At 35.6% G+C, this 21,315-nt stretch overlaps 1 protein-coding gene across 6 annotated transcripts in view; it reads left to right on the forward strand.

Moving 5' to 3' along the window:
- LOC141499990 (zinc finger protein 236-like) overlaps nucleotides 1-21,315 on the forward strand; it is a 150,715-nt gene that overhangs the window by 102,531 nt on the left and 26,869 nt on the right. For 5 of the 6 annotated variants that reach the window (XM_074202825.1, XM_074202823.1, XM_074202822.1 and 2 more), the window contains one exon: nucleotides 17,963-18,094. In XM_074202825.1, coding sequence (XP_074058926.1) covers nucleotides 17,963-18,094 — 132 coding nt within the window. Of the gene's footprint in view, nucleotides 1-1,504; nucleotides 12,006-17,962; nucleotides 18,095-21,315 lie in introns of those variants that run through there. The other variant, XM_074202826.1, reaches the window with a different exon arrangement.

Here is a 21,315-nt window from a genome sequence, read left to right on the forward strand (position 1 = left end):
CCAGACAAACAAAAACAGTGAAGGAGATAAGAAACTTGATAAACCTGATTATGTATTTTTTAGTTCTTGGACAAAAAGGGAGTGTTTTGGTTGCACAAGAAGATTGCTATTTTTGTGAAATGGAAAAGTGATAATTAAGAAGATTAGAGAGAAAGGGAAAAATAATAAAATTATTTAGTGATTTCAGATGACCCACAGGCATCTTAACCTTAAGACCAAAACAGAACTATCTTTCCTGTCCCAAACTGTGCACCCTTTTAAAATTATATATATGACCCTTTATAATCTAGCTTCTTACTCCTTGCTTTCCTTCATAATTGCTTTTTCCCTAGATTTCAATTCATTATTAGTATTTAGGTATCTCTTTGGTATATTTGCCTGACACAGTAGATAAAACGCTTGCCTTGGACCTAGGAAGACAAGGGTTCAAGTTTTGCCTCTTGACACATACTGACTGTGACTTTTAGCAATTCACTTAAACCTCTCGGTACTCCAGGAGCCTCGCTAAGGTCATAAATTGCAAAAAAAAAAAACCCCGAAAACCCAAAACTGCTGCCCCACATTGGTAGAGAACATTTTATTATCAAGAGTTCTCTATACCTAAAAAAAAAATCACAAGTCTAGTAACTATTCCCTATTTATTTTGTCTAAGCCTGTGTGTTGTTCCCCTGATAAGAGTATAAATTCCTTTAGGGCAAGGTTTATTTCATTGTTTTCTTTTCATCTCCAATAATCATCTAATAAATACTTGTTGATTGATTCACAAATAAGAGATAAATCTTGTAGGTATGCATATGTCTTTTTAAAGCAGTTACCTGCCACTGTAGAACACGTGTAGAACACGGTAGTACTGTTTGTAGCCTACACAGTAATACATGAGTAGCACAGAGAGCTAAGTAGATCATAGAAATTGTCCTGTGATAATGGATTTAGTTTTCCTTTCAATAAAAACTAGAAGAAATGAAAAAAGATTTCGCCAGCAATTAAAGAGAAAATGGCTGTTCCTAAATTCCTTGAAAGATCAGACATAAGAAAATAATGATAGAGCAATAAGATCTTAACTCATTCATTCATTCATTCATTCATTCATTCTATATAACAAAATTTTTGAGTGCCTGTAGCTGATAGGTTGATTTTGAACCAATAGCTGATATCTGCAAAATATAGAGACTTACTTAATCAGTTTTGCTCTCAGAGAACACAAAATGTCAAAACTCAATGCCAGACTTTAAAAATCTTTATCAGGCTTAAATATTTCAAACTATTTGTACAGCTCTTATATATAAAGAAAGACTAGACAGGCAACATCTCAGGTGACCAAAAAGTGACAGCCTTGTATAATGTAGGAAGTTATATAAAGCTCTCATAGATATAGGATCCAGTTATATTTTGCTCATTAACTCTTAAGGACCAAAGGTGAAATTAGATCATACAAAAATGAGATACTTGAATGCTTTGAGGATTGCTGATTTCATTGTGGTGAATACTTCTTTCAATGATGCAGATCGTGGCCGCCTTTACCTTAGAAGAGCTGTAATGACCAAAAAAAAATTATTCATCCTGCAGTCAATCTGGTGGTGAGCCTCCTTGAACTTTCTTTCATTAGTATTGGATCAATAATTTGTTACCCATAATTGAACATCTGTTTGAAACCTTTTCATGCTGATAGAATCATAGTGTTTGAGAATACAGGACTACCTCCAAACCATGATGACATATCAATTTAGAATTTTATTGGAGAAGGAAAGAAGTAATATTCAGTATTTATTTATTTATAGGTTTTTGCAAGGCAAATAGGGTTAAGTGGCTTGCCCAAGGCCACACAGCTAGGTCATTATTAAGTGTCTGAGACCGGTTTTGAATCCAGGTACTCCTGACTCCAGGGCTGGTGCTTTATCCACTGAGCCACCTAGCCGCCCCAGTATTTAAATTTTAACAAACATTTATTAACTCCTAAGGTGTCTTATACCAGATGGTGAGATACAAAGTTTGGATAAAACACAGTTCCTGATGTCTTCTATTTAATTTGAGATATTATTCACATGACATAAAACCTTTCTATAAATATCATCTCTATGAAGATGACTGCACAAACTGGATACCCAGAACTCATCTCTCTCTTGAGTTCCTGTCTTATATCATCTGTAGCTTATGGGACAGCTCACCTTCTAACACAAACCATTTTTTGTAACTGTTAAAAAAAATAGCTTAAATTCTTATTTTTCTAGTCTTTCTAATACTATTAGAATACAAGTAAATCTGTATTTGTAGAGTTTCTATAATGAATCTCCAATAGTCTTGAAGTTATTCCCTGATTTCCCCTTTTCCCCAATAAAGGAACATAGAAAGTATGGAATAGAAACAAGAAAATCAGGAATCAGTGATAGCAAGGAAGGTTGGGAAGGTTGAGTATGTAAATTTGGAAGAATGTGATGAAATTGATTTCAGATATGTTGTGTTTTAGTTGCCAATAGAGCAGCCATCTAGGAACAGTAATGTAGGAAATAGAAATGTAGAATTTGAAAGAGCAAGTAAGGGCTAGAAATATACATTTGGAAGTTGTCTGCATAGAGTTATTAGTTGAAGCTATTGGAGTAGATAAGTGCTGAGGGAGGAAAGAATACAGTGTTAAAGGCAAGCCTTAAACCTTTGGGGAATGCATACATTTAGGTAGTAGGGAAAGGCAAAGAGAATTACAGGATTGAAGAACGTCAAAGTCCCAATTTCTCAGTTTAGAAAAGGGGATGGGGCGGGAAGGTAAGATGAAATTTGCAAATTTTAAGTCTATAAGCGTGATCGTAATTCCTGACAAAAATCTAGAACATCTTGTTAAAAGGATGGCTTGTAACACTTAGTAAGGGAATAAATGAATAAAAAGTCAAATTGCTTCATCAAGAATAGTTCATGTTAGGACAGCTAGGTGGCGCAGTGGATAACCGGCCCTGGAGTCAGGAGTACCTGAGTTGAAATCTGACCTCAGACACACCTAGTTGTGTGGCCTTGGGCAAGCCACTTAACCCCATTGCCTTGCCAAAAAATAATAATATTAAAAAAAGAATCGTTCATGCTAGACTAATCTTATTTTGAAGTGATGACTAGATTAGTAGAATGTAGGAATGCTAACAATCCATTATCCCTAATTTTCTAGAAAGTATTTGATTAAAGTTATTCATGTAGTTCTTTTAGATAAAATGGTGATATGTAGGTTGGGTGACAGTGCATTTAGTTGTTTTCAAACGGACTGACTCTCCCCTCAAACACCTTAACCACTGTTTCTCAATCTACTCACTTCCTATGACTTAATCCTGTACCCCCACCTCAGCCCCACAAAGATGGTCATACCTCAACTTTGCTTCTGCTGTTGTGACAGTTCTCTTAAATTTCCTCATCAATTTTGTCCCACTCTACACAAGTTCTTCTACATCTTTAGATAACTCCTCAAACTTGGCTCCCCCTACTTTTACCCTCACCCTTTTATCTGAGAATATTGCCTCATATTTTAAAGAAAAAACTGAAGTTATTTGGCATGATCTTCCTTTTCTCCCTTTTTTCCTCATTTCATATCATAGGTGCTTTCTACCACTATTTCCTCCTTTACCCATATCTTTACGTGATGAGGTGGCCTTACTTCCCACTAAGACTTACTCTTCTACCTATTTAAGCAATCTTATTACATCACATCTTTCAAGAGATTTCTTCCTGTTATTCCAATTCTATAACTTATTTTCAGTCTCTCTCCCTTTCTATTAGCTCTTTCCCTACTGCCCACAAGCTTGTCATTGTTTCCCAGTCTAAAAAAATAAAACTTACTTGATGATTAATCTCCTAATTATCATCCTGTATTTCTTCTGCCCTTTGTGCCTAAACTTCTTGAAAGGTTGCCTCTATTTTCTCTCGTGCAGTAATCTGGCTTCCAAACATATTCCACTGAAACTAATCTTGCCAGAGTTACCCATGTTCTCTTTAATTGCCACATGTAGTGACCTTTTCTTAATTCTTATTCTTGTTGACTTCTCTGCAGTCTTTGAACCACTCTCTCCTTTCATAATACTCTTTTTTTTTTCCTGGTTCTTCTCCTACCTTAGGGGTCCCTCAGACTTCTATCCATCTTCTCCTTCTCTACCACTTCACTTGATGATCTTTGCTTCCATAGATATGATTACCATCTCTGTGCTGATGATTCTCAGCTCTAGCTATTTTGCCCCAATCTTTCTACTGACTTCTTATCTTGCATCTCCAACTACGTTTCAGACATCTCAAAAAGGATACCTGGTAGATATCTTAAACTAAACTTGTCCAAACCAGAGATTATCTTTTCTCCTAATCCAGCCTCTGTTCCCCAAGAAGTCTGGAAATGGAGGCATATAAACCCCTCTTAATTCTAGTGCCTTCCTTCTATTAACTATTTTCTATTTTTCCTGTTCATAATGTGTACACACACACACACACACACGCACGCATGTGCGCACGCACGTGCGCAGTTGTTCTAAAAATTTCTTTTTGTGTTCCAAATGCTTGGAATGTAGTAGGAGCTTAATAAATATTTATTAGTTGACTGGATTCAGAACTAGTTGAACAGACTCAGTGAGTAGTCATTAATAAGTTAATGTCAGCTTCCAAGATCTCTTGGTGATCTTTATTGGAGTGCTTGAAATAATTGTCCTGAGCAATCTCAACATTTTAATGATTGGTTTAGATAAAAAACTAAAAGTCACGGTTGTCAAATTTCTAAATGAAACAAAATCTGGAGGAGGTCAAGATCCACAAAGGTCTTGAAAGTCTAGAATATTTGACATGAGAAGAAATTTTGAAAAAGATACATAATACAATTAGGGTTAAAAAATGAATTTATTACTTATTGCAGAAGTATAGCTGTATAACAGGTTTTTTAAGTATCTGAGTATTTTATTATATTTCACATTCACTATGAATCATCATGATGTGGTAATCAAACAAATTAATACTTTTTTAGGTTGCACTAAGGTATCTGTCTTATCTAGAACACGGAGCATTTTATCCTGCTTTGCTCAGACTAAAATCTGGAGAGCTAGGCTTATTCAAGCACTGCTTTTAGGTTGACAGTTGATTAGCTTTAGTATGTCTATTAAGACAACTAGCTTGGTTAGACAGCTGACAATCACTCAAGGATTGTTTGAAAGAAAAGACCTAGGAAAATATGAGTTCCCTCTTTTAAGTGTTTGAAGAGTCCTTAATTGAAAATGGGATTTATTGTTCTGGATTTCAGAGGGCTCAAAGATGTTAAATAAAGTCACAAGTTAAGCCTAGAGTTGAATCCAGATTCTCTGATTCCAAATCCTCTTTATATCCTTCCTTTGATAGTACTGCTATGACTTTTAACAAATCACTAAACATCTCTGGACCTTGATTTCCTCATTACAAAAATGAGTAGATTGGGCTAGAAGACCTACAAGGTTCTTTATTTTTTTCTATAATATTTTTATTTAAAGTTTTGAGTTCCAAATTTACCTCTCCCTCCTATCCTCCCTTCTCTGACCCCTCCCTGAGGTGGCAAGCAATCAAATATAGCTTATACATATTACATATAGCTTATACACATACACATTAGTTATTTATGAGGTTCTTTCTCATTCTAAATTTGTGATCTGTAACCATATGGAAATATAGTTTTCTTTTACTAAAACAAATGCTTGCTTGTGATTTATTTTGCAAGGTTTTTAATTAATATATTAAAGATATTTTATAAGCCCTATTCTCAACTGTGGTATCTCTTAAGTATATTTAAGTATATTTCCTTTTCTCAAACAGCCACCACTCTAATTCAGAACCTCATCTCCCTTCACTTCAACTATTATAACAGTCTTCAAATTGGGCTCTGCCTCTATACTCCATTCTGTCTTCTGCTTAGCTGCCAAAATGATTTTCCTGCAGCACAGGTCTGCTTATGCCACTACTCCATAAGCTCCATGGACTTCCTCTTACCTATAAGATCAAATATTGAGTACTCTTTGACATTTAAAGCTCTTTATAACCTAACTTCTTCCTGCCTTCCCAGTGTTCTATATTTTAGTCCCCTTCAAAAGCTCAGGATAAATAGGTCCACTTGCTGTACCTCACATCAGATACCTTATCTCTCACATTTATGCCTTTGCAATGACTATTCCCTGTATTTAGTGTTCTCCCCTTTTATCTTTTACTTTTTGAGACTTTTCTCATTCCTTCCAGTTGGATCTTATATCTTCTATGTACATTGTTATTAATATTTTCTCCACCTCTTAGAAAATGAACTACTTCAAAACAGGGACTTATTTTTGGCCTTTTTTTGGTATTCTCAGTACTTATTACATTGGCATATAGTAAGTGCTTATTAAATAATGTCTGTTGCTTTCCTTTCCTCACCAATTCCTTTATATAGGAGTAAGATAATATCAATAAGATAAAAGAGTAGATGATCTTTTACTTCCTCTCTACCCACTCATTCTCAGTCTTTATGTAGAACATCTTTTGCTCTGAATAAAATTGCTTTCTACAAAGGTCTTAGAAATCCATCATGATCAGCTAATGTTGCTGGACCTATAGAGTGTTGTGGGATATAATTCATTGTGAAAGTTTTGACTTTTTAATTGTTAAAAGAGCCACATACCTTTTCTGGTTCTTATCATCCCAAGTAGCATTTTGTCTTGTCCTTGGACTCTGGTGACTGAGAGAGAGTGAGGTTGACAATTTTGTATAATTATCTTTACTTAAATCCAATTCATTAAGGAGTTGCTACAGTGACATCATTTGATCCTCTTTGAAAAAGATGAATAAACAGTAACAACATTCACTATATCACCTTCCTTGCAAATTCTAACAGCCCTGCAAATTAACTTAGAAAACCACAAATTAACATTATCTATGTTATATTTTTATTTATTATGTTAAACATTTTAAATTAAACATTAAACATTTTAATCTAGTTTGGGCAGTGAATTTGACACCTTTGCTCTAAGGTGCCTTCCAGCTCCATGTCTGTGATTCTACTAACTTAGTAATCAACATATTCAAATATAAAATAAATGATCTTCATACAAACCAACTTTTCTCATTGATTTTGCTATTTTTGTTAATGGCAGTTATACAAGTAATGTAGGTATGAAATCTTGAAATGATCTTTGACTTCTCTCTGGCTTTTCCATCTTTTTTTCTAGTCATTCCCTAAATCTTATGGCTCTTAGGACCTCTGCTACAATATATTCTTGTTTCTTCTGCAACAGCTGTTTTGCAGATTCTCACTGTCTCTCATCTGAACCATAACAGTAGCCATTTGTTAAAAATTTTTATTTTTAAGGCAATGAGGCTAAGTGACTTGCCCAAGGTCACACAGCCAGGCCATTATTTGGCCAAATTTGAGCTCAGGTCCTCCTGACTCCAGAGCTGGTGCTCTGTCCACTGCACCACCTAGTTGCCCCTAACAGTAGCCTTTTAACTATATTTCCCACATCTGGCTTCTTTGTATTTCAACTCACCCTCTATTGTTAAATCTGTCCCTAGTTGAAATTCCAACTAAAGAAGAGGTTTTGAATGCCATGTGGCAAAGCAGCTAGTACTGATTCTATTCTAGCTGAGATTTACAAAGTGGGGTAGTCCATTGCTCATGCAAAAGGTGACTGATATTTTCAACATTATGGCATGTAGAACTTATCTCCCAGGAATTCAAGGATGCCTCCATTGTTGAACTCAGTAGAGGTATAGGAAATAGAACATCCTATGACAATCACAGCGATGTTTCTCTTTTAGTCATTACTGGTAAGATTTTTGCCAAAGTTCTTTTCAATATTCTAATCCTTTATCTGGAAAGGATCCCCTCCCTAAGAACTTCAGAAAGTGTGAGGAACAGTTGGTATGGTGTTTGTTGCCTGACAACTCCAGGAAAAATGCCAGGAACAGAACTGAAGTCTATATACAATGTTTGTAGATCTGACCAAGGCCCCTTGGTACCATCATGAGAACTTCTGGAAAATTATGTCAAATATTAGTTAGCTGGTGAAGATACATCAGTATTGTATATCATTTTCATGACATCAAGTTTGTCCAGGGTCTGCATAGTGGACGATGCTCTCGTGATTTCCTGGTCTTCAATGGAGTGAAATGAGGTTGTGTCCTGGCTCCCAATCTTTTTAGCATGATGTTTTCAGCCATGTTCTCAAAGTCTCCATTGAGAATGAACATAGCATCAAGGTCAGCTACTGCATTGTTGGTAAATTCTTCAACTTGAAAAGGCTACAAGCCAAGAGCAAAGTGGAGGGAGTATTAGTGCATGATCTTCTGAAGCTAAGATGCGACAAAGTATGGATCTATATTCTGCTGCTTATGCTAATTTTGACCTAACAAGTAACACTAAGAAAATCCAGGTGCCCCATACACCAGCACCAGACCATCCATATATGGAACCATTGGTTACAATAAATGGAGACATTTTGAATACTGTGGCATTGCCTGTTCCAGGGAAGTATACACTGACAATGAGGTTGGCACTAACATTACCAGACATAGCTCAGTATTTGGGAGGCTCTAAAAGAAAGTGTGAGAGAGAAGAGGTATTAGACTTCTACTAAACTGAAGGTCTACAGAGTTGTTTTGTGACCTCATTGCTGTATGCCTGTGAAACCTGGACAGTCTACTAGAACCATGCCAGGAAACTGAATCATTTCCATTTAAATTGTCTTAGGAAGGGGCGGCTAGGTGGCGCAGTGGATAAAGCACCAGCCCTGGAGTCAGGAGTACCTGGGTTCAAATCCAGTCTCAGACACTTAATAATTACCTAGCTGTGTGGCCTTGGGCAAGCCACTTAACCCCATTTGCCTTGCAAAAACCTAAAAAAAAACAAAAAAAAAATAAATTGTCTTAGGAAGATTCTGAAGATCACCTGGAAGGAGAGGATACCAGACACTGAGGTCCTTTCTTAAGCTAAACTGCTAAGCATTCAAATGTTACAGAGAGCACACCTACCTGGACTGGCTATGTTGTTAGAATGTCAGATGTATGCTTTCCAAAAAAACTTTTTTTAATGGAGGGCAAGCATTCACTAGGGGGTCAGAAGAAGTGACATAGGTACATAATGAAGGTCTCTCTTAAGAACTTTAGAATTGACTGTGCAATATAGGAGACACTGGTACAGGATTATATTTTTGTCCTTTGTTCTTGAAGATGCCATGATAAACACATGAATTGGATTTGTGTGAGAGGGCACTGTGCTAAGTCATCAGCCTTATTTTCTCCTCACTTTCGAGCTGTGTGACCTTGGGCAAGTCACTTAACCCTGTTACCCACCTAAAAAAAACAGTGCTGAGTAAGCTGTCATACTATTTAAAGGTTTTTATGAGAGTCATAACTCTGCAGTTCAAATTACTCACAGTTTCTTACATTAAAATAGGGAAACTACTAGCAAGAAAGACAAAAACTGAAATCTCAAATCTAGAAAGTGTGGATAACTATTTTATAGAGACATTTTATGACTGTTCTGTTTGTAGTTAGTCAGGTATCCATTCTTCATGCTCATATTGTACATAAATTTATCTCCCTTCTAAAAGAGGCTTTATAAAGGCTCACTGAATGCCCCCCTACTTTCTAGAATATTTCAGGAAATGAAATATATCCTAAGAACTAAAAGAAAAAAAAACCCTGAAAGACGAGAATGTCAACACCATTGTCAGAATCTCCTGGAGCAGCTTGAACTCTCATTTTCCTGTACAACCATATCATGGTATTGGTCCATAGTAGTTTTGAGCACACTGGAGCATCCCCGACTCATTTAGCAAGTACTTTGGGGCTGTCTACAGGGATTTGTACAGTACCAGAACTAGGTGAAGGCAATGGCTTACATAAGCACACTGCATCTGTATAGAATCTGAAAAAAAACTGTACAGGGATGACACTTTTAATGAACAAGATCCCATACAGAAAAATTCTTTGTCAAAACCTGTAGATGTGAAATCTTTTGATATGACCTTATCATTAACTCTTCTCCTTAGAAAGGTGGATCACCAGATGCTGTGGCCTGTAATGGATAATCAGTCTCTATTGTTGGGCACATTGCTGAGATCAACTGTAAATGAATTTTTAGAACCACAATTTATTTTTCTGTAGCAATTATATTGACTTTATGAGCAATATGGAATTTACTAAATAAGTAGCTCTGGTGGTAAACAAATCTCTCTGGCAAGGTGAACATCATCCCTCATTCATTGCCTTTTGGATTGCAATCATCATTTTCACATGAAAATAAAGAAGAAAAAGGTTCTAAAAAGTTAAAAGGGAATCCTGAGATGTCAAGAAACTGGATAAAAGAATGTCACAGTTTTGAGGGAAAAAGAATCTCTGAACACTTGGATATAACAAATTTATTGTTCTTCTTAAAGGAAAAATGATGCTGTAGATCTACAGCTACTGTAGATACTTACTGAATACTTCCTGAAGGAATTTTGAAGAATTACTAAAGATTGTACAGACTTAGGCAGGAAACTGAAGATGTGAGGACCTCAAAAGTTATTTTTGAACCACTGTTGTCTTATTGAAGGCTAAAGATTCAGTAGACCAACAGACTTGGGAAGTAATCAGGTACTTTGAAGAGTGCACATTTGAATGGATTTGTAATGCTGAAGTGATCACTAAAGCATAGGAATATCATACTTCTTGTAAGCAAGAGCTAGGAAAAATTTATTTGCCTAAAGTCTTATAAATCTAGTCAAAAGTACTTTAAATGTCTAAGCACAATCCACCAAACTAGGTATAACAAAAATTAATTACAATATAAAAAGAAGAAAAGCCGAAGCACCCAGAATTTCACAGAAGTTTTGGTTTTATTTTTGTTTCTTTAATTGACCTACTTGGCATTTATTAAGTGCCCACTATGTGACATGCTAGACCTTGGGAATACCACTCTCAAAGAGATCCTATAGTCTTATTAGGGGATACAGCATGAACATACATATACGTGTGTGTGTGTGTGTGTGTGTGTGTGTGTGTGTGTGTGTGTGTTGAAGTACATACAAAATAGGGGATCAGAAAAAGCTTTATGGGAGAAAGAAGTAGAATTTACATTCAAAGTTATAGGGGAGCACTCTGTGAAAAGCCACTGTAGAATCATGTGTGAAGAATAGTAAAGAGACCTTTGAATAGTCTGTAGAGTGTGATGGAGAAGTAAATTGAGCAAAGATTGTAATGGCCTTTACTTGTCAAACAGAGACATCTATATATCATTCTAGGACTATAGGGAGCCACATGACCAAAAAAATAACAAAGTTCTATTCTTTAGAAAAGTTACTTTGGCAATGAGCATAATGGATTGGAGAACATAAAGATGTAGGACAGGGAAAATAATTAGTTGGCAATTATAAGAATCTAGGCAAGTATATTTCAAGTATATTTTTGTAGCCTTCTTTTGGGGTTGAGGGGATGGAATAAAGTAAAGAGTGCACAGCAGTGAACAAAAAGAAAGAAAACCAACAAGGAAACAGAAACGCTGGACAGCTTTGAAAACAATGTGTAGTATTTCTTATATAGGATTTCTTGATATGGAAATTTATTCTTTTAATTTGAATCCTTTGTTATGATCTGTTGTGAACTTGCCAGTAAGTTTTTTTCTTTTCTCATTTTGTATTTGTGTAAAATAAAAATTTACCAAAAAAAAGGAAGAAGAATTTATGCAAGAATTGAAGACATAAAAAGTATGGGGGCCTGTGAGTAGGAAGAAAGGAACCTTTACTAGAAATATAGGGGAAGAAAAGAAAAGATTTGGCAACTTGATGAATATGTGGGGTGAAGGAAAATTGAGAAGTTAGATAAGACTACAAATGTTGGAGGCTGTAAGGATGTTACTATTTTTGAAATGAAGTCAGTTTGGGAAGAAAGGTTCTATTCTATCCATGGTGAGTTTGGGATGCCTGATAGAATATTCACTTTAAAATGTCTGATAGACTGTGATGAAACAGTACTTGGGGCAGCATTGAGAGAGAGACAGACAGACAGACAGACAAAGATGGGTGGGGGGGGTGAACAGTTAGAGAAAAGACAAGAATAGACTAGATTAAAGTCTAGAAGAAGACTAAAGTCTAGAAGGATAGATCTTTGGAAATCTCTGTTATCAGATGTTGTAAGAATAGCCATTTCAGTAAAGTAAATAGGGTAAAAAGAATGTTCATCTGTGTGAGATGTATCAGATAGATTAAGAAGGATGAAGATTTGAGAACAACTCTCATGCTTAGCAATTAATATTAGTATTAGTTTAATGGAGTTGGAGCAGTATTAATTTAGGAATTGGAAGCCATATTGCAAAGGGTTGAGAAATGAGTTGAAAGGAAAGAAAGTAGGCAACAATTTTTTTAATGTTTTTTCCCCCTTTGCCTTGGGTGCCAAAGACAACAAATGACTTAGAATATGAACTTGTTTGGCAGAATAGCTTATAGCTGTGCTTAATGACAGATTATGAGCAAGATTGCTTAAGTGGAAAGCAAAGTTTATTGAAAAACTCTTGCTAACATAATAATCCTGAGGACATTTTAAAATGAAGCCATTTGGAGGACAGAAAACCAAAAAAAAAAAAATCCTATCCAACAGAAAAACTCTTACACAAATTGTGTATAACTACTCAGTTACACTTTAATTAAATACCTACCATCTGTCAGGCACTCTGTTAGACAACAGAGATGCTAAGACAAAAATGAAATAGTCTCTGCCCTAAGACATACACAGTCTTTCAGAATATAGTAGACTTAATAATCAATCATCAAGGATGATGTAGCCATCACTTTGGGGTTCTTAATATCACGGTTCTAGGTGTACTTATTGAGGAAGATAAAATGACACTAAAGTGAATAAGATACAAAAACAACTGGGACCAACCATTTATGTATATGAAGAGAAGGTCTGTAGGATTTGGGAGATACTGAAAAATTCATTCTGCAATCTTTTGAAGGAGAAGATGCAAAAAGCATGGGAAGAGTTTTGGATCATAGTATAACCAAAAAAGGGTGATTAACAACTTACGTCTGTTTTCTCATCTATATTACATTTTTATAAGTGTATTCTACTAACAAATAGTGGGTGAAATTTTTGTGAGAAAAATCTAAAAACATGAAGATACAGAGAAACAGGCAGACTTTCACATATTATATTCCACAATAGATTTCCTTACTGTCACATAGTTAATTGAAATAGAGAATACAAGATTAGCATTTAACCTGGTTTTGCATTTGGTAACAGTCTCATATTAACTGATTTAGATGCTTTCTGAGTCTTGTTTTCCTTGTCATTAATTTAAGTTGGCTAAACTTCTGAATAAAATTAATATAATCACTGTTATTATTTTTTAACCATTTCTACTTTAAAATTTTCATTTACTTGTTTAAGTAGTTGAATTAATTAGTTGGATTAGTTAAATTACATGATTTCAGTTGTATGTCATTATCTTCAAATTTTTAAAATCAAATTCTGATGAGTAGATGGTTTGTTTATAAAGAAGCAATTGCCTCAGAGACAACAGTGTCTTTTCCTGTCTGTTAAATATTATTTCGTTCTTTATAGTTTTATGTCATGGCCTTCATGACCTATAATTTTGAATTCTGTGACAGTTTCTCAAAGAAAAAGTATTCACAATATAGAGATATAAGACTATGTATTCTACAAGTTTTTGACTTCTCTTCCTTTTTCTTCAGCTGTGCACTTGTCTCACTCTTCATGTCTTTCCACTTTTACATTGAAGACACAAAGTAACAAAGTATGTGTTGATTTAATTTGAAGAGTCTTACAAGGTTCTTAAATAGGATTTCTCTATAACTTTATCCAGTATTTTATCCAGTTGTAACTGTTACTACATAGTAACCAGTGTTGGTGTGTAAGCTGCAATGATTATTTTTGTAATCTTTTTGCAGATACTTATCATTAGTATTGTACATGAAGGCCAAATATTTCATGAGATAGTGTTTCTTGTTTCATTTAGATGTATAATAGATCCCCTGGTGCCAACTCTTTTCTTTGCCTTTCCAAGGAATATTTATGAGCAATCTTTCCATTTAGTTGCAATAGTTTTTCTTCCAGTTTCATTATTTATTGCAAGAATTCAAAGATTGTTATGATTCAGCTCTTAGCAGTAGGTTGGTTTCCTTATTGGTCATTGAACAAGGATGTCTTATTTAAATTACCAGTAGACAGATCAGTCAATTGCCTCCTAATTGTGCCAGCCAATATACTAAGTGCTAGGGATTAAAAAAAAAAGTTGAGGCAATCTCCTTTTTTTTTTTTAGTTTTTGCAAGGCAAGGGGGTTAAGTGGCTTGCCCAAGGCCACACGGCTAGGTAATTATTAAGTGTTTGAGACTGGATTTGAACCCAGGTACTCCTGACTCCAGGGCCGGTGCTTTATCCACTATGCCACCTAGCCGCCCCCTGGCAATCTTTTAAAAGGCAAGGAGCACACAATTTAATGGTGAGAGATAAATGAATACATACAAACAAGCTGTATACAAAATAAATATGAAATAAATTTACAGAGAAGGCACTGTAATTAATAGGGGATGGGGAAAACTTTCTGTAATATAAAAAAGAGATTTAGAGAAAGACAGGAAAGTTCCAAGGCAAGAGCTAAGGAGGGAGAGTGTACCAGGTATGGGGAACAGCCAGAGACAGAGCTGAGAGATAGAGTGTTATTTTTATGGAATTACCAAGAGATGGAGCATCATTTTTTTTTTCTTTTGGAACAACCAGGAGGCCATTGTCACTGAATTGCAGTTTGTGGTAAGAAGTAGAAGACAATGGGAAAGCCAAGAGAGGTCTAGGTTTTATGAAGGGTTTTGAATGCCAAATGGGATTTTGCATTTGATTCTGGGGGCTATAGGGAATATTGGGGTTTATTGTGTTGAAGCAGGGGAGGGAGGAATAATATCGTCAGATTTGGTCTTTAGGAAAACCACGTTGGTGGCTCAATGGAGGATGAATTGGAATGAGTAAAGAATTACAGAGGGGAGCTAGGTAGCACAGTGGATAGATCACTAACACTGGAGTCAGGAGGACCTGAATTCAAATCTAGCCTCAGACACTTAATTACCTAGCTGTATGACCTTGGGCAAGTCCCCATTGCCTTGCAAAAACAACCAAAAAAAAAAAACCACAAAAAAGAATTATAGCAGGAAAACCTCCCAGAATTGTAGAGGCATGAAGTGATCAGGACCTGCACTAGAATGGTGGCAGCATTACAAGGGAGAAAGGGTATATTCAAGAGATGTTGTAAAGGTGAAGTGGACAGGCCTTGGCACCAGAGTGAATATGGCATGGTAGAGTGAGAGATATTGGACTTAAGGAAGATATCCAGAGAGGTTGGGAGGATGTTGTTGCCCTCTAAGGTAAATAGGGAAGATAGAAATGGGAAAGTGTTTGGAGAAAACATAATTCTGTCTTGGACATAATGAGTTTAAAATGCCTCCTGGACATCCAATTTGAGATTTCTAAAAGTCGGTTGGAGATATGAGATTGGAAATCAACAGAAAGATTGGGACAAAATAACTAGAAGGGAGAATCATCAGCATAGAGATAATAATTAAATCCATGGGGACTGATGATATCACTGAGTTTATTTAGAGGAAGAAGAGATTTGGGCGAAGGACAGACTCCTGAGGAACTTTAGTAGTTTGAGGACATGAATGGAATGAGGATTCAGCAAGAGAGAATGTAGATGGGTTGGTAGGAGGAAAACCAGGAGAGATGGTTGTCCTGAAAATCTAGAGAGAAGTGAATCCAGGAGAAAAGGGTGATCAACAGCAGGAATGTCAGAATTCTTGATGTGGCATGGCCTAAAAGCAGTGTGATTGTTGGCTCCCTTGATACCCTTTCTTACCACCATCACCTCAGAAGCAGAGGACAAATATATAATAACAAAGACGATTTTTTACCTTTATTACATGGTTCACCACAGTCAAGCACATTCATTACGAGTTGGCACATCTGTTGGTGAGGTGTCTTTACTAAACTCCTAGGAATGGTCTTTGAAAGATATACTGTCTATTACTGGGACCATACTCTTAAGACTTGAGCATAAATTGTTCCTGCTAAAATCTTGACTGCATTGAGAACCTAGGATTGCTTCCAGTTCAGCACTGACATTTTTTCCTTAATTATGCCCTATACTTGAAATTCTCTCCTGACTTCCTTGAAGTTAAAGCAGGATGCTAGTGCCTTCCCTCTGTTATTGATCTTCTGTTGATTTTGTCTGTAACTTTGATTAGATAGTTGTTTACATGCCCCATCGGACTGTAGGCTCCTTGAGAGCAGATTGTTTTCTGCTTTTCTTTGTGTCCCCTGCCCTTTGCATTGTGCCTGACACATAGAAGATAGTCAATAAATGCTTGCTGATTGACTGACATCAGTAGTAGTACCTTATAGAGAGGATGTCATGAATAGAAATATAAAGTAATATTTTAGTCCTGTGAGACTGAGAGACAATATTCAGACAAAAATGTACAATTGATATATACAGGATAAACTGAGGGTAAACTAAGAAGGAATACACTAAGATTAAGGAAGACTTTGAAAGGATTCTGACTGGGACTTTGAGAGTTGAAGGAAGCTAGGAAGGGCAGATGAAGAGGGAGACAGCAAAAAGAGCACATTTTGGTGGGGGGGGGGGGGGTAGGGGACAGGGAATAGAGAAAGGAATTTGAGTCTGGGAAGATATTGGACCATGAGGCAAGGCAGTAAGTAGTTGACACTGTAACCTGAAACTTTGATAGTATTGATTTGACCTTAGAAGTGAGATTGGAAAGTCAGGAAAAGTCAGCTCTTAGAAGCATGAAAAAACATTGACTTTAATGCAGCATGGTCCAGCACCAATAAGAAACTGGGGTGTGGGTGCAGTTTGAAAAATACTCTTCAGTTTTTATTTTGTTTTGTTCTTATAAAGGAACAAGACAGATTACTTTATATATTTATCCTACCTGCATATTTAACTTGGTAGAAAAGTTATATGTATTGCTTTATACATTTTCATCAAATGTTCTAACTTTATTAGGATGAAAGTAAACTTCTAAATGAACAAGTAATTTCTTGAGAGTAGAAAAAAGAAAAATAACTGATGCTATTCAAGTACTTGCCCTTGGTGTTCTTATTCTAAAATTGTACTATAGTCTTCTCCTCTTTGTGATTGTATTGTTATTCCTACTGTGTTTAGACTAGTTAAATGAATTGTCTAGATTTATACATCTTTTAAGTGTTTGAATCAGTAGTTGAATCCTGGCCTTCCTGAATTCAAATTCAACACTCTAGCCATTGTATTTCTGTACACCTGTATACCTGTAATTTTCTGCTTCATTCCACTTTTTAAGTTTCAAACAAGAAATAATAACTCTAAATCACCATTTCACTAATCCACCAGAAATGTGTATCTATGTTAGTATCTTCTATTTGTGCTTCTAAGTTCACATTATACTCATAATTCTCTTCCCAGGGTCTAAGTTCTCTGAAAAATTCATTACCAATATCTTTTAATTCCTGACTCCATAATCCTCTTAAACCACTTCTCTTTCTCACTTCACTGTCCCTCTGCTTATTGCTTTTCAAAATAAAATGAGTTTGAATCAAGGCCATTAAAAGTTCTGGGACTTAAATTCCCCAGTGTAATTTCATTTGGGGTATATCAACCAATTTTAACTCCATTTGATTAGCTATGTTCTTTATAATTAATGTCACTTCCATTTTGTAATAGCTTGTCATTTTGTAAAATAATGTATTCATTTTAATTTTTTAAAGTATAAATCATGAACCTCTTTGGGTCTCAGTTTTTTCTCTGTCAAATAAGAGAATGAACTAGATGATTTCCCAATATGCCTTCTGCCTCTGAAGCTTTGATTCTATTCTCACAATATATGATTCATCTTTAATGTGTATGATATCTTAAAAATTATTTTTTACTTTGACAAAAACTATACTCATAAAATCATATATTTTTCCTTTTATTAGGCTCAGCAGTTTCCAGCTCTACTAACAGATTCCTCACTTTCTGGCCAAAGTGGGACAGGGTCACAGCAAGTAATATTAGTGAGCCACACACCACATTCAACTACAGGGAATTCTGATGAACTCACCTATCAGGTACAACTTACTGTTATTTTTGACAATTGTTAGATTTCTAAAAACCATAGATTCAAATAAGATTAAAGTTAATCAGTAAGTATTAAGGAATATCAGGAGGGGAATTACTTGTAAATATGAAGGAGGGATTGCCTTGATAAGAGAATAGCCAGTTCTTCATGTGAGACTAAAAATGAAGAAAATAATAGAAACCATATGAGTTATGAGTTTTAATTATTGTTAAGCATTGGGGATTCAAAAAGTCTTTGCTCATATAAGAGTTCAGGCTCATGAGTATGATGAGAACTTGCACAGAACTGTGTCCAAACCAAATACATACAGGATAAATTGCAGATTGTCTTAGAGGAAAGGCATTCAGATTAAGAAGGAATGGAGATGAAGGAATTGATATCTAGTAGAAATGAATAGATCAAGTGAGTTTGGGTTTTTTTTGAATATGAGATAGATGGAGACATTTATAGGTAGGAGGAAATGGCCAGTAGATTAGATAAGGCAAGATTGAAGGTTAGTGAAAGGATAAGAATGACAAAAGGAGCAATCACTTAAAAAATATAGAAGGGGGGCAAGGTGGATTGCCTTGGCAAAGAGAAGAGCCACCTCTTCATATGAGACAGAAGTGAAGGAGGAGATGTAAAAAAAGTCATCTGAGTTATATGAGATGATAATAATGTTTGTCCCTCATTTTCAAAGAAGATAATAACATCAGGGTGGTGATGCCATAACAAGCACCTGAATTGGATTTGAGTAAGGGGGTGCTATGCTGAGTCACCAGCCTCACTTTCTCCTCTAGGGCCATCTGGGTGTAGTGGCCAGATATGAATTGGGGTGACTAAAAATGGCCATGGATGCGGGGCAATTGGTGTTAAGTAATTTGCCCTAGGTTACATAGCTAGTAAGTGTCAGAGGCTAGATTTGGACTCCCACCCTCCTGATTCCAGGGCCAGCGCTCTATGCTTTGCACCATTTAGCTGCCCAATATATGGGATGAGGAAGGGAAGAGAAGCGGGAGATCTTTGTGGAGAGCTTTAATTTTTTTTTTTTTTTTAATGAGGCAGGATTTTCAGCTAGGGCAGGGGAGTAGGGGTCGGGGTAGGAAGGACAGTGGGAAAGAATGGAAAGGGAGAAATCTGAGAAATTTGAGGAATTAAGATGTTTATTAATGCAAAATGATTGATGATATTCTCTTACATGTTCATCTTTTCCCCAATTAATGGGCACCCACTGTTTCCAGGGTTTGACTGTCGTAAAAAATTAATATTTATATGAGGCCTTTTTCTCTTTGAGCTGCATTACTTATATGCTCAGTAGAAGAACCCTGGAGTCAAAGGGTCTGAGCAATTTAGTGACTTTCATTGCTTAATTCCAAATTGTTTTTTTCCAGAACAGTTGAACTAGTTCATAGCTTCACCAACAATGAATTTTATGTTCCTTCCACAGTCAGCCAGTCAATAAACATTTATTAAATCCCCTGCTATATTTCAGGAACTATGCTAAGCACAAGGGATTAAAAAAAAAGCAACCCTTGATAAACACACTTTCTAACGAAAGCACCAACATAAAAATAACCAATACAACAACCTGTACGTAGGATACCATCCCACAACCCTTGCAATAGTTATAATTTCCACTTTTTTATTTGCCAGTTGACTGAGTGTGAGATAAAATCCTGGTATTATTTTAATTTGTAATTCTTTAATTTTAGTGATTTTTAGAGCTGGAAGTGTTTACTATGGTCATTGATAGTTTACAGTTCTCATTTTGAAAATTGTTGATATATTTGTTTTGTCTGTTGGGGGATGACTTCTGATCTTATATATTTACCTCAATTTCCTGTGCATCTAGTATATTGACTTCTCAATGATATATGGTATAGATTTTTTTTTCCTACTCAACAATTCTACTGAAATTGCTTTCTCCAAAGTTACTATTGATCTCTTAATTGCCAAATCTTAAAAGTTCCATACAAATATTAACTTCTTATTGTTTTTATATGGCATGGACTTTGAGGAGGAGGGAGTACCTATGGGATGGTGTCAGAGGAATAGCCTGGATGTGGCAATGGGCAATAAGAATTTAGAACAAACATGCTTACTGGAAGATCAGTCTTCAGTGCAGAGTTTTAACTGAAGTGAAATGTGCAGAGAAATATAAAGTTTCATCCAAATTGAGGGATAGTAAAGTGTGTTGAGGAGACAGGAATCCCTAGCAAGAGTCCAGCTTCTTTGTTTGTTTGTTTGTTTTTGCAAGGCAGTGGGGTTAAGTGACTTGCCCAAAGTCACACAGAAGAGCAGAGATTCTTAAAAGCCAGGGTGGAGTAAACAAGAGGAGGAAGCAATGTATTTAGGAATTGTATTTAGAGAATTGTACAGTAAAAGCAGTATAATATGATAGAAAAAAGTTAAGGACATAATATGAGGATTAGGAGAGGGAAGTTTTAAGTTATTTACGTCTTTTCTCTCTACATTCTATCTACATTTATCTCTATATTCTATCCCCCAATACAATAGAAACTCCTCTTGTGCAAAAAAATACCTCATTTTTTCTTTGTACTTCATTGAATTTTTGAAGTTGAACATTATATTCTCTGCCTATGGGGAACTTAGAGTCTAGCTGTGTGGTAGGAAAGGAGTAGAAATAAAAGTAATATCATTGTAATATAATTTTTTAAGTCTGGTTAAAATGTATTGATAACGTGATTACAAAATTACCCTAATTGGGGTGATAGTCTACCTATAAATGGAGAATGACAGAATGCTTATATGTTCTGTTTTTTTCTTAGTTAATCTCCTCAATGCCCTTTGAAATTCTAAAGGAACTCTCTTTTCTCCTATTAGAAAGTTGTAGTCCCTTCCAAAACTGCTCAAGCAAATATGCTTCTCTAAATTCTCTTAACTCTTGTATTTCTACTTCAAGATTCCTAATCTCCTGTTCTTTTCATTAGAAATGTTTGCATATTATATTAAAGTGTTATTTATTTTTCCATGTAGAATTATATTCAGCTTAATTAGAATAGGTTATGGTTGTAAGCTTTTATCTTTTGACTTTTGGAATATAGTAAATATCTCCCCATTTTTAGTAGAAGCTGCCAGATATTGTGTAGTCTTGATAATGGTTTCTTAGATCAGTCCTTTTTTTCTGGAAGCTTCTAGTATTTTTTCTGCTTATAGTTTTGATTTTGATATTCTGAGATTCTTTTGGGATTTCTTTCAGGAGCTGAGCAG

This window comes from Macrotis lagotis, chromosome X, assembly GCF_037893015.1.
Source record: "Macrotis lagotis isolate mMagLag1 chromosome X, bilby.v1.9.chrom.fasta, whole genome shotgun sequence".
NCBI classification, from domain to species: Eukaryota; Metazoa; Chordata; class Mammalia; order Peramelemorphia; family Peramelidae; genus Macrotis; species Macrotis lagotis.